Source organism: Bos indicus x Bos taurus, chromosome 29, assembly GCF_003369695.1.
Source record: "Bos indicus x Bos taurus breed Angus x Brahman F1 hybrid chromosome 29, Bos_hybrid_MaternalHap_v2.0, whole genome shotgun sequence".
Lineage (NCBI taxonomy): Eukaryota > Metazoa > Chordata > Mammalia > Artiodactyla > Bovidae > Bos > Bos indicus x Bos taurus.
This window is the reverse complement of record NC_040104.1, coordinates 25,591,689-25,605,167: the sequence shown is the minus strand read 5'-3', so window position 1 is coordinate 25,605,167 and position 13,479 is coordinate 25,591,689. Positions and strand designations below refer to the sequence as shown.

General features: G+C 48.7%; 1 protein-coding gene across 1 annotated transcript in view; it reads right to left on the bottom strand.

Moving 5' to 3' along the window:
* The window catches only part of NAV2 (neuron navigator 2), a 796,404-nt gene extending 783,249 nt beyond the window's left edge, over nt 1–13,155 (bottom strand). Inside the window, exons 1-2 of the mRNA XM_027531913.1 lie at nt 13,071–13,155; nt 7,216–7,870 (exon numbers count right to left, since the gene is read on the bottom strand). Of these exons, the coding sequence (XP_027387714.1) occupies nt 7,216–7,290 (75 nt within the window). The 5' untranslated portion in view covers nt 7,291–7,870; nt 13,071–13,155. The remainder of the gene's footprint in view (nt 1–7,215; nt 7,871–13,070) is intronic.
* Between the last annotated feature and the right edge of the window lie 324 nt (nt 13,156–13,479).

Genomic DNA, 13,479 nt, shown 5'->3' with positions numbered 1-13,479 from the left:
TGATATTCTCCACACTGAAATGAAAACAGGGCATTGCCCTGGCCCCTTTGCTAGCCTCTCTCCCCCTAAACAGAAGCTTACCTCTCTCCCACCTCTCTCCCACCTGAACAGAAGCTCCAAACTTACTGAATAGAGTTGCATCTGGCTACAGTCTCTTTCCATCCCTCAATGACATGTGCAGTGTGCTATGCTAAGTCCTCAGTGTCCATCCCCCAAGCGTTTGGTTAACACCCCCTCCATTCATGCCAGGCAGACAGGCGGACCATGCAGGCAGAGAGCTGTCAGGAGGCTGATCAACTTGTAACCGCTGCGACCGCGGGCTGCAAAGGGGCGGCAGCAGCCCACGGGCCCAGGCTAAGGAGCAAGCACCTCAGCTCATCTGGAAAGAGCTCGGGGAGCTGCGGCTAGAGCTGCATCTTTACCTGAAGTGTGAGTATCCATCCATCCAGAGCGCTGACTGCACCGTCAGCCTCTCAGAGCTCAGATCACTAGGAGGAGACTTTCTCTACAGCAGCTCAGCCTCACCCAGGCCAGGGACTGACTGTGGGGAGGGTCATGACATGGAGCTCTGATCTGAGGAATGATGTGGACATAATACCTAGATGAATAAACACCTATGAGATGCCACACAAGCCAATCCCGCTATGCAGTATGCATGACTCACATGTGTGCTGTGTGCTTCGTGTATATACAGGTATACAACTAAATCTAACTAAATAGTTAGAAGAAACTATTTTTAAAGTAAATTCCAGTTTAAAAATTTTAGAGATCTAATCCTAATGGTGAGGTGAAGCTACAGTGAAAACGCAGGAGTCTAGCAGACAAAATAAGTTGCGGAAACTTGGAGAAATCATAGCCTTTGCATCTGTGCAAGGGGTTAGTGATACCTATAACAAGAGCATGGGCAAGATCTAAATGAGATCATATGAGTGCCCAGGACACTCTCTGGCACATAGCAGTTGTTCCATACGTTAGTTATTTTCCCTATCTTCAGCTATTTCTTAATCCTTTCTGAAAGAATCACTAAATCTAAATCATGTGTACTGGGGAAATTATCTTAAAATATGTGTCTTGATTCCTTCTTTGCCTGAAAAGAAATAACAGCTGCTCTGCTTCCACTCGTGCAAACCAAATAAGACAGCACTTTGCCGTGAGAAGCATTAGAACGTTTCATTACTTCAACTCGCTTCATCCAAAGGGCAGCAAGGCCTCTCCAGCCACTGATGTACCAAAAACTTGGCAACATCTTAGATTTATACCTCTCTGTCAGTCTAGTGACTAGTCTAGTCACTAACCCAAATTCTCCTGCTCTTTCCTTCAAAATATCTCTACTTTCTATTCCACTCACCAGACCCAATCTAGCCGCCCTAATCAAATGTATTCAATCATTGCAGAGAAATCCTAACCATCTCCTTGAATCCTACTTCTCCCTCTTCTCTCTCTAAGAGTGGACAACATATTAAACCAGTCCTTTTGGAAGGTCACATTCAGCTTAAGGACCACAGGGAAAGAGAAATCTCAAAGCATCAAGTAATATTTATTCATTCATTCAGCCAACATTCACTGGTGTCTATTGTGTGCCAGGGGATGAAGAGATGGACAAAATTAGTTCCTTCTTCAATGAGCCAATAATCTGGTACAAGGTGTGATATATGGAAAAAACATCGGGGCCAGGAGGAGAATGCCATGAACTGCTATCCCACCTACACTTGAATAAGGTATTATTAATAGAAACAGGAGAATATACTCTTCATGGAGGACAGATGAGGGGTCTCAAGGCAGACAGGTGGTCACATACACAAGCAAAGGCTCAGAGATGGGGGAAATGTGAGGGTTGTTCATGAAACAGAAAAGAGAGTTTGATAGAGAATATCTGGGTAAAAGAGACTGAGAGATTATAATCATCACAGCAATTCTCATTTGCTGATTATTTACCATGTTCTAGGAACAGTGCTAAGCATCTTATAAGCTATGAATAGAAAGCACTGGGAGAAAAAACACAGCTCAGGGACATTACAGAACTTTTTCAGGGTTGAAGCTGAGGTCTACAAGACTCCTACAAGATTTGAGCTTTTACCCATTATACCCTAGAAGTTGGGCACAGTATAAAGTGCCAGGGGCTGGGGAGGGTGAGGACACAGCAAAAAGTGTTAAAGTTGCTCAGATGTGTCTGACTCTTTGCAAACCTATGGACTGTAGCCTGCCAGGCTCCTCTGTCCATGTGATTCTCCAGGCAAGAATACTGGAGTGGATAGCCATTCCCTTCTCCAGGGGATTTTCCTTCCCGACCCAGGGGTTGAACCTGGATTTCCTGCATTGCAGGCAGATTCTTTACCATCTGAGCCAACAGGAAAGCCCGAGGACACAGCAGGAAATCTCTAAATAGAATGACAACACTTCAGGAAGACTCTAAAGAAGAGGAATCTGGCCAGGAGTAGAGGGGACATGGAAACAAGAGAGCCACCCACAGAGGCTACGCCACTAGCCAAGCAAGAATTCCTAGACCTGAGGGTGGTGGCAGTGAGACCAGACAGAAGAGACTGGCTAGATATACTATGCACAGGAGCCAGCCTGCGGAGGGCAGGATGAGAAAGTAGCGGACTTAGGGGATGCACGGCGGGGTAAGGTCCAAGGATGCTGAGGTGATGAGCAAGTCAGGGCTGCCAGGAATAGAGAGGAGAGGAGAGGCTGCTGGGACAAGCATGAAAATATCTTCCCCTTTGTCGATCAGCATTTGGCAATCCAGAACAGTTCAGCCAACCCCGGAAATTTTAATTACACAAAGCTCAAACTCACCCTCTCCAAAGTCATTTCAAAACACCATCTCCAGGTGTCTTTCATGCTGAGAAGCTGACAGCCAGGAGAATATTCAAACTAAACCATCTTTGTCACCACTCAGTCATCAAGTATCTTGAAAACCCCTGAACAATTCTTATTTTACAGTGTTCACCCTCTGTGGGAAAGCTCCGTCTGTGAAGGACAAACTTCTAAGGAAGAGTAGAGAAAAAAAATCAATCAAACAGTCATTCCCTTGACTGATCAATAGGTGTCTGTCAGGGAAATTTTACTTCTCCCATCTGTGCTAGTTAAGTGGGTCCTTACAGCACTGAACAACACTTATACCTCACTGAATTTCTCTTCGTGGCAATTTGCAGCCCATGCCTCCCTGGATTTTTCCTGACTTCAGCATAGAATTTGAATTAGGCAAGATGCTAGGGATGCATGGGCAGCTACTGTCCATAAGTGGTACCAAGACAAGTTGCCCAAAGGGGAGTTCTGAATGGCACCCCTCCCTGCTGCAGGGTACGAGCAGGCATGTTCGCATCTGAAGTCTGCCATCTGATCTTCCCACAGCCAGCTGCTGTTCATCACGGGGATCTCCACTTCCCCAAGGGGGGACCTCCCTTATACCAGCTACAGTGCAGCCCCTCAGGGGCAAGGAAGGGTCTATATCCTGCTCTGTGTGGTGGCTGCACAGGTGTACTAAAGATTTTTTTTTTTAATCAAGTTATGAATTTAAGAAGCATGCACTTTACTGAATGTAAGTTACACCTCAATTAAAAGGAAATTAAAAAATAATTACAAGTGTGAAATACACCCTTCCAGAGCCCACGACACTACCCAGTCCTAATTGTTTTCTTTAGCACATAGACCATTGTCTGCAAATAGATAGCTATCGAGAGAGGCACTGTCTGACACTGTAACCAATTAGTCATGTGTCTATTGAAGCTTAAATTAGTTTAAACTAAATGAAAACCTTTTTTTTTTTGGCTGAGCGATGCAGCAGGCAGGATTTTAGTTCCCCAATCAGGGATCGAACCCATGGCTCCTGTAGTAGAAGCACAGAGTCCCAACCACTGAATTGCCAAGGAATTCTCAACTTAAACTAAATGAGATTTAAAATGAAGGTCCTCAATCATACTAGCCACATTTCAAGTGCTCCATGGTCAGATACGACTGGTGGCTACTGACATGTACAGTTCACGAATGGAGCATTTCAATCACCACAGAAAGTTGTGCTGGGCTAGAATGTAAGTTTCAGGAAGAAAGCCATCATGTCTGTCTAGTTGATTCCTAGCTGCAAGAACAGAGCTAGGCACATGGAAGGTACTTCATAAATACTTGCTGAACAGATGAACATGGGAATTTTGTAATACCAAAAAAATCATGGAGCAAAAACCCGAACCTAGAAACACCTAACTGTACAGACAAGGGATTAGTTAAATAAACTTTGGCACATTCTAGTGTGGAACTCTCTCTAGTCATTAAAAGGTGTGAGGTAGATGTGTATATAATGACTCAGACAGACATCCACACCATGTGAAGTGAAAAAAATTAGGTTCTTAAAAATATGTACTGTGTGACTTCCTTTTATTCAGAAACACAAACCAAGAGTAGTCAGAAATGCTATACATCACACTGTTAATAGCAGTTACTGCTGAATAGAATTAGAGAAAAGAAGAATTTACATTCCGAATTCTTCTGTAATGTTTGAATGTGTAATGAGTGCTTTACCAGAGTTTTTTTTTAAGATTTAAAACAAAATCACATGCAGCCCTTTAAGAACAAAAAGAACGCAAGAAATCTCACATTGCAAACTGTCCCAAGAATATACAGAACATTTCTTAAATAATTACCAAGTGCCAAACTCCTTACCAGCTTTGCTTCAGTTAATCTTAACAATGTCTCTATAATTAAATACCATTATCCTCTGTAGAAAATGTAGACTAATAATCAGAGAGCTCAAGTAGTTTTCTCAGAGTCACACAGCTAAGACACAGCACAACTAGAATCTGAACTCAGCTCTCTGCTTCTACAGCTCATGGCACACTCGCAGAAAGCACAAGCGAACTCCTGCCCTCGCAAAAAAAGCCTAATCCTAGAGGAGCCCTCAACCAGGAGTTCTATCCATATGGAAACCAGAAGAGGGCCAAGTTACAGCAAGGAGCATGAAACCCAGCAAACCTTAAAGAAAATGGCTTTTGCTGCTCAGGACAGTAGGAAATAGAGCAAAATGACCCTGGCCAGCCTCCCTCTGCCTCGACGACTCAGCCCTCCGCAATTTCCTGCCTTGAGTGACACACACACACACACACACACACACACACACACACACCCCTGAAAGCAATGCCACAAGGATCGATCTCATGCCTGTGAACGTGGAGTAACGTAAGCAAGCTGGTGGGGACCTCCCAGCTCCCCAACAGATGCCTCGATTGTGCCTTTGCTGGACTTTCAGCCAAACCCCCCTAAAGAGAGGTTCCCAGTTCACCCGAGATATCTGAGCCAAAACACAGGAGAGCCCCTTTTCAGCTCCGTGGACAAGACATTCTGGGCTGCGTGCCCAGAAGCTTGTTTAGCTTCACACTTGACACAAATGGTGTGTGTGTTTACCCACAAACACACCCGTGCACACACCAACAGAAGCTGTTGCGGTGGCAGTATTTCTAGAAGAATTACCCAAAACTGTACCACAGCAATATGGAACTATATCGTGATGCCCATCAGAGAACGCAATCTAATTCCTCCTCAGCAAAGTTCCAACCACTGCCCGGAAAATTCAGTAGGAGATGAAACGTAATACTCTATTAAGCCTTATTTTGCCAGCACAAGTGAGAGCTCGCTCAAGCATGGAGAGTCATTAAAATGGATCTTACATATATCATTATAAATTTAATAATCGCCATGACGGCTAGAGTTCAAGTTAAAATGAATGTCAGCTGAGCATGACCAATTGATGTTACCCCAGCTGCCGCGGAGCCTCACTTGGGGTTACAGTCTGCTTCCAAGGGCTCCACAGTCCATGTGGACCCGACGCAGGGACAGATGGGAAATGCAGACAAGCACACCTAGCCAAGGAGAGGCCGTCATAATTGCACATTATCTCGGTGTACCAGCCCAATTAAAATTTTCTACAGTGTCAGAGGTCCCAAATGTTCCTCTGCTAAAGTGTCTGGATATCAAACCTGGCTCACACTTAGTGAAATGCAGTTAATCCCAGGACCTGTTCACAACAGTTACTAGGTTTCCTCCCATCTCTCAGAAAGCTCCTGCAGAAACAGGAGCAGAGAGGTCTCGTAGGCTGGTTATTCACTGAATAAATCTAAAGCCACAAAACAAATTTCACTTATCTAGGTGCCTAAGAGAGTAGGCACTCTTTCTTCTTTATGGTGAGTACAGCTTCAGGAGTGGAAACTTTCCTTTTTTTTAGGGATAGCGTCACTATCTGTGTTTTTGTTTCCATTTATCTTTACTTTTTTAAGGTCAGAGCAAAGCCCCATACTAAAGCTTTTTCCAACACATGCACAGCCATTGAAAATTATAAGGAAGAATTTTAAGGCTAGGTTTCACCTCCACAGGTATTTCACACAAGGAATGATTTTTTTTAGACTCATGAAGAAAAGGGATACTCCACCCCACATGGAGAAAATAGCAGAAGGCTTTCTTCAACCATCCACAACATTTCAAAGGAAATATCAGAAATTATTTTCAGATTAACACAGACTCTGGCTCCGCTCGAGCTGTATTTAACCCTGGCCACCCCCTGGTCCTAGCAATTCCCCTGGGAATGAGGAAGCACAGCTTCAACTTTCTTCCTGAACAACCAGCCACTCAATGCTACTCTCGAAGGCTTTTGAAGACAAGTTGAACTTTAACTGGTAGACACAAGTCCTGGGTGACTGCGGCTTTCAGGCTGATGACAGCAAGTGACCTATACTCAATGGGCCTTTTTAAATGACTTTGACATTCTCACAGATGAGGCCAAAGAGCGGAGTAGAATATGTTTTTGATCCATAAACACAAGAGCCAGCAGAACTCATGGCAAATAACTCAAACCACCACTGTCAAGAGTACTATTTCCAAACGGTGCTAACAGTGTATGAATCCCAAAGGGAGCTTCAGTACAAAATAAACTCATATTTGACTTAGAGGACACCAACACTGTTTGTCAACTCCCTGAGCTAAGGCTTATACATCTTTGTCTTTCTGATTTTTGCCTTCTTTCTCTTTCCCCTTGCCCACCAACGAGCCAAACTTCAAGTTCAGCACTAGGACCTGGCAAGTCAAAAGCCACCATCCTGCCTCCTCAACCAGAAAAAGACAAACCAGCACAATCAAAGACACTACAACAGCAACGAGGATGACCACCTGGGCGCCCTGAATCCTGCTTAGCAATTCCGGCGCCATAAGCCAAGCAACAAAATTCTCGCTTACCCTCTTTTGATCTTCCAGTCCGTGGGTAACCAGTTTTCTCTTCTGCTGCTGGCTGGACTCAGAAACCGATTCCATTTCCCAGGAATAAAATTCCCTCTCTTCTTCAGCAGTACTTCCAAATCCACAGTGGAATAAAAGAACCCAGGCAAAAGTGATGCATGCAGGCGGCCAGACACGGTTCCTGCCAGCCGAGGAAATCCACACGACCTTGTCAAAGGTCTCCCCGGCTTCTTAAAACCCACTCGGGGACCTCTCTTGCCATCGCTGCCTTAGCAATGAGGGTGGCTGTTCCGGCATCATGAGAGCTGGGATTTGGGACTTTTACTCCAGTTCCAGTCCTGGCTTCCTGAGTGCCCAGAGGACAGATTTGGGCAGAGGCGAGCCCATATCCTGGGGCATGTGCCACATCACTGCCCCAGAAATCCTTTCCCTCACTGTCTCCTTGGCACCGATAATTTATATGTCAATAACAATGTAAATGGGCATTTAATCCACCAAGCTGATAGCACCCACATCCCTCTCCGGCAGCCCCCGACTCCCATAAATCACCACAAAGCTGCTCGCAAAGCCGCCCCTCACAGTTCCTGCGAGTGCTCATCACCGAGATTGCTCCCTTCCCGGGCTGTCATCTTCCTCCATGGAGCAAGACCCATACCTGAGGAGAAAAGGTTCAACGGTCAGAATCGCCTTGTGCAGAGGAGGACAGGTGTGAGCTTCCTTGCCCACCATCTGAAGTCCACACCCAGCAGCCAGCAGTGATCTTCCTCCGAGCCTCGCCATCCTTCAAGCACACCCCTGGACGAGCACCTGGGGGGCGCCTGGGTTCCCCACTCCCGCCGGGAAAAGACACACAGAGGATCCTGTTCTCCAAACACACACACCAGAGACAGAAATGAATTCTTTCTCAAACCTATGTGGGGTGCATCATCATCGTAGGAATAAAGCACCCAGATATGATAAGACAGGGAAGCAATGGCCTGTGAAGCGAAAAGGCATCAACATTTCTCCCCTAATTACAGCTGCGGAGGCAGCGTGTGGCAGGCGAGACAACGGGGTCCACTGGGGAACTGAAAAGAGCAGACTAGATCATCTGAGAGCTGAAAGGCGACCGTGCCCCAGAGCCGCTTTCCCTGCCTCAGAACCTGCAGGCAGAGAAGGCACCCCGTCACCTCCAGGCTGACGTCACAGAGCTCAGAGGGACAGGGAGGGAGGGAGGAGAGGAGGGACTGCCGCACCAAGGAAAGCATTTTGCATGGGATGCACCTTCCATGAACATCTAAGGGGAGGGAACATATTGGAGAATCCCCACGAAGAAGCACCAATAAATAATTATGAATGCCTTTTCCCTTAGCACCAGCACCACCAGGAAAGAAATTTAAAAAGGGGGAGAAAGCTCTTACCAAAAGGCACTCATCTCTTGCCAGCATTTCTAATCAACGCACTAGCCATTCTACAATTCAGGCTGCGCCAGCCTCCGGGAGAGCTGTGGCCAGATCCGGCCGCAGTGGGCATCAGACAGAAGCCCTCAGACCCTCCCTTGCAGCTGTCCTGACCGGTGGCTACTTTGGAATGAGGCCGAAGCCACCCTCTGCCACAAAAGGCTTCCGCACGGCTCAGCGCCAAAGCAGGTTAAAAGGCAAATGAGAAACCCAGACACAGAGGGCTTGAAAGGAGAAAGAGAACAGCTTCTCCTGGAAGAGAAGCTACAGAAAGGTTGAAGGCTTGTCCTATACCATATGAAACACTCAGCAAGAGCAGATTTCTCCAAGTGAATTTTGCCCAAGTCAAAAATGTTCTGAATTTGGCAAGAATCCATCCATGAGAGCTTAATGTCCAGAAGATAAGCATCTCATACACTCACGGGTGGCAGAACTAAGAAGTGCTCTACTGGCCTAGGAAATAGCTGAGCTTCCAGAGAAAGCCCTCTGGTTGCCCACCACCATCTCCACAACCCCTTCAAGGGATCCGTGGCAGAGGTGAAACCTTTTAGATTCTATTCTTTTTAGCTCCAGATCACAATGCAAAAACTCTTGCAAATGGGCTCCGAGTATTATTACCCTTTTCTGAATCTAAACTGAGACCTCCAACTAGAGGACTCAGCCAGATCTAGGTTTGAATCTCAACTTTGCAACTTAATTCACTGTGTGATTCTGAACAAAGAACTTAACCTCTCTGAATCTCAGTGTTCTCATCTATAAAGTGGGGATAGCACATAGGAGTGGGAAGGTCAAGATCTCCTATTGACAGAGGAGAGGATGGAAAGCTAAAGTGTGCTGAATGCTTGTTCTACGTCAGGGGCTCTCTTCTGCTTTTCATATTTATTCATTCAACAAATCTCTGTGTGCCAGTTATCTTGCTCCAAGGTCCTTGGCTTCCCTGGTGGCTCAGCTGGTAAAGAATCTGCCTGCAATGTGGGAGACCTGGTTCAACCCGTGGGTTAGGAAAATCCCCTTGTAGAAGGGAAAGGCTACCCACTCCAGTATTCTGGCCTGGAGAATTCCATGGCCTGTACAGTCCATGGGGTCACAAAGTGTCGGACACAACTGAGCAACTTTCTTCACTTTCAGCCTTGGGTTAGAGATAAGACAACTGCTAATGAGGAAGGTGAAGTAACCTGCCGAAAGTCACACAGCTGGAAAGTCGTGGGGCTGGGAATTGAACCCACGTCTGACTGCAAAGTCCTTGCTCATAGCCACGCCTCTCTGGCAGGATCGCTGTTATTTGGCTTTTCACACGCAGCCTGAGCCCAGAGGCCACACTTCTTACTGCTTCTGGCTCTGCTCATGAATAATAATAAAAGAAAAAAAGGCCCCGCCCAAAGGATCTCCTACTTGGACAGGCCTTCTCCAGAGGGGCCGCGGTGTCCTCAGCCCTTGTTTCTGAGAACAGCTCTGCTTGGTGCACCAGACCCTGGCTCTCTCCCGGTGAGACCCTGTCACATCCTATCACGCCAGCCGGTGCACACGCCCCCAGCGCACATGGGCACAGACGTCCTCACCACAGAAAAACCTCCCCGTCAGTGGGGAGTGGGAGGATGTTCAACACCTCCTGCGAGCCTTTTGTGTTTTTGTTTTTTTTCCTGGGAGTCAGTCTCCACCAGTTCTGGGGCTGTCACTGTCCTTGTGCTAGAGCCAGGGTAGGGAGGGAGAAAGGGGAGAAGCGAGGATGCTGCTTTCGGCTGGCCGCCACGTCCAGTCAGTTTCCTGACAGGGGAGGACTTCATGAGAGCAGACCCTGACGTAAAAGCTCTGATTTCTTACTGCCCAGAGAAATCTCAGGAAGTTTTCAAACATACTTGAATTAAAAAAAAAAAGAGAGAGAGAGAGCTGAAAGGCAGGACTAACGGGCCATTTCACTGGATGGTTGAGAAGTCAATACGTTTGCTGGATTGATCCCTAAATGCAGCAACAGAGCAGCAGCTTCTTCTCTCCGTTCCCTAAGTCAGCCAAGAGAAGTGCAAGGGAAAGGAAGGAAGACAACTGGACCATAACAGGGATCGGGGAGCATCATAGGCAAGCCCAGCTCCTCCTTAAAGTCCAGAAGACAAGACCAGCCATCCTGAAGACATCCCGAACACACTGCCGGGGCTTCTTCCTGCTTAGTCAAACAGTCTCTGAAAGCCTTCATCGTCCCATTCCACATACGCCCAACCCTCTCTGCCTTCTGGGTAACCCTCAGGAGAAAGTTTTTTAAAGACTGGTTTGGAGGCACAACCCAGGACTTGGGGAGCCAAGCCAGGGTCTAGCCTCCGATCCAGAGGCATCCTTTCAAAAAGCCCAGGGAGGTGTCACTTCCCAGGAAATGCCAATTTGGAATGCCAGGTGCTGGGAAAGCCACAGGCCAATCCCTCCCACGTACAACTCACTCCTTCCTTCTGCCTGGGTGCTGGCATTGTAGACCCATTTCATATGCTTTAATAAAGCATCCTTCTTATTCTCCGAAGTTTTCAAAATTGGGAATAGCCCCTTTGGCTTTCTTCTCACCCCTTCCCTCTCCCCAGTTGCTCCTGCCCCCAGGGGGCTCCAAGATTGGGAAAACTTGTTTTAAACCTGGATTAAAGGTTAGTGGAATGAGAAAGGGCAGCCTGACCTATTTCATCTTCTAACTGAAGTTAGGCTTCTGAAACAAGGGTGCATCACCTCTGGAATGGTCTAATTAACACTCACCACCAACACAGCATTTTTAATTAGTCTTTGGTGCCAATAGGGGAAACGGAGGAGCTTCTTGGCAATCAAGCCTTTCATTAATCAATCAATAAATAAGTTACATAAGATGTAAGAAAGAGAGCCAAGGAGGCATGGTGGTTTCCGGGCTGAGTTTTTTAAAATTATTATTATTATTATTTGGGGGCGTCTTTTTTTTTTTTTTTTTTACAACCAAAGGGAGCCCGGCCAAGTCGGCCACTTTGCTAAGCTGCCGAGGAGGGCTGACCCAGCCGCCAACCCCGGAGCCTTTATTTGCGCACGACTAGGGAGTGGAGCGTGCTCCCGCCTCTTCCCTGAAGAAAAGAAAGGATCGCACACAAAAATAAGTCACTAGGGCCCCAGCTGGGCGGCGCGGGCTGCTGCTGCCACCGCCACCAGGGTTCCTTTGCCGGCAAGAAAGGAGCCGGCTCAGCGGAGCGCACACCCGGGAGGTGCCTTGGCTCCCGGCGCTTGGGCGCCCCCTCCCAGCCCGCTGCCCACGCCCTCGCCCTAGCCGCCGCCGGCTGTTACCCTGAGCGTGGGAGAGAGCGCCAGAGAAACCGGAGGCCTGGCCTCCTTTACCCGGCTTCGATCCACCTACACTCACTCAGACACACACACACACACACACACACACACACACACACACACACGGATATGGTCAGACACAGAAAAGAGACTCAGACATAGTCTGACACAGGCATAGCAGACACTCGCAGAGGTCCAGACATACACGCAGACTCACACACACACACACACACACACACACACACACACATATACCTACCGAAGCTCGGATCACACACACGAGGGTGCACACCCACCCAGAAAGGGACACGCGCAGACAGGTACCAGACATGCAGAGGCAGAGGGGTCTATAAAACAGAGGCACAGACAGAAAACACACACAAGCGCAAGATACACAGACAGGCACACAGAGGGAAGAGACACACACAAAAACCGAAAATACATGGAGATGCTGACAGAAGGATCCACAAACAGCGCTACTCAGACAGAAGCACCCGGAGAGGGCGTTCAAAGACACCCACGCCAGAGCACACACAGAGGGGCCCAGACGTGAGGATACACCCAGAGATCCAATCACGCAAAGGGGGGAATCACGCACAGAAACACACAAACAGAAGACATCAGACACACAAGAACACGCACAAGAAGATACACCCAGCTTCAGGCACGCACACCCAGAAAAACACACACCCACTCTGCATGGGGGCGTATGCAGCGTAGCCGGAGGCCGGGGAAAGTGCTCCTGGAGCTCGTTCGCAGAACCGCCTCAGACGGAGCACCTCGCCGTGCGCCCAGCCAGCATCTGCCCGGCAAGACTTTGCCAGCACATCTCTGAACAAGGGACCGCCGGCAGTCTGCGTCCGCCGGCCGGGTCTCCGTGCTGCAATCACGCGTCCAAGGAGGCCTGGGTCCTCCGACAGGGTCCCGGAGTGGAGATGTGGCCCCCGCGCCGCTCCGCGCGGGGCCAGCCCTCTCCCCGCCGGCAGTCCCCGCCCTGCCCGGCCCCCGGAGCCCAGCACAGAGCATCCCCAAGTCCTCTCCTTCCCGCTCGTCCCGTTGCGCGGCAAACTTTCGCCAGGCCGGTCCAGGCGAAGGGCAGCTTGGCCCAGCCCGGCCCCCGGGGATGGCTCGGGGAGCTCCTACCTGCGCCCACGCGGCTTCGCGGAGCCGCCGCCTCCAGCCGGTCTCGCACCTCGCTCCGGCCCGCGCTTCTCAGTCGCAGCCGCTGCCGCTGCAGCCGCTCCTTGCCCTCCCGTTACCCGGGAAACCGCCTCCCCCTCCCTCCCGCCAACCAACCAGCACCGTTCACATGGCGCCTCTAAGCCAATGGGTGATCTCGGAATTCCGGTCCTCTTCCAGGGTCCGGAGCCCCTTCCCAGGCTAAGGGACCAGACGGGGAGGCAGGGCTCTCACTAGAACTACTGCTTCTAAAAGGTGGGGTCCCCGGGGCCAGAGAGAACCATCTGGTTTCTCTGCAGGGACCATTCTTCTGTGGGACATAGTACCTGGCACTTTTAGAAAGACCCACAAGACTGGAGAACTTGAGTCTGAA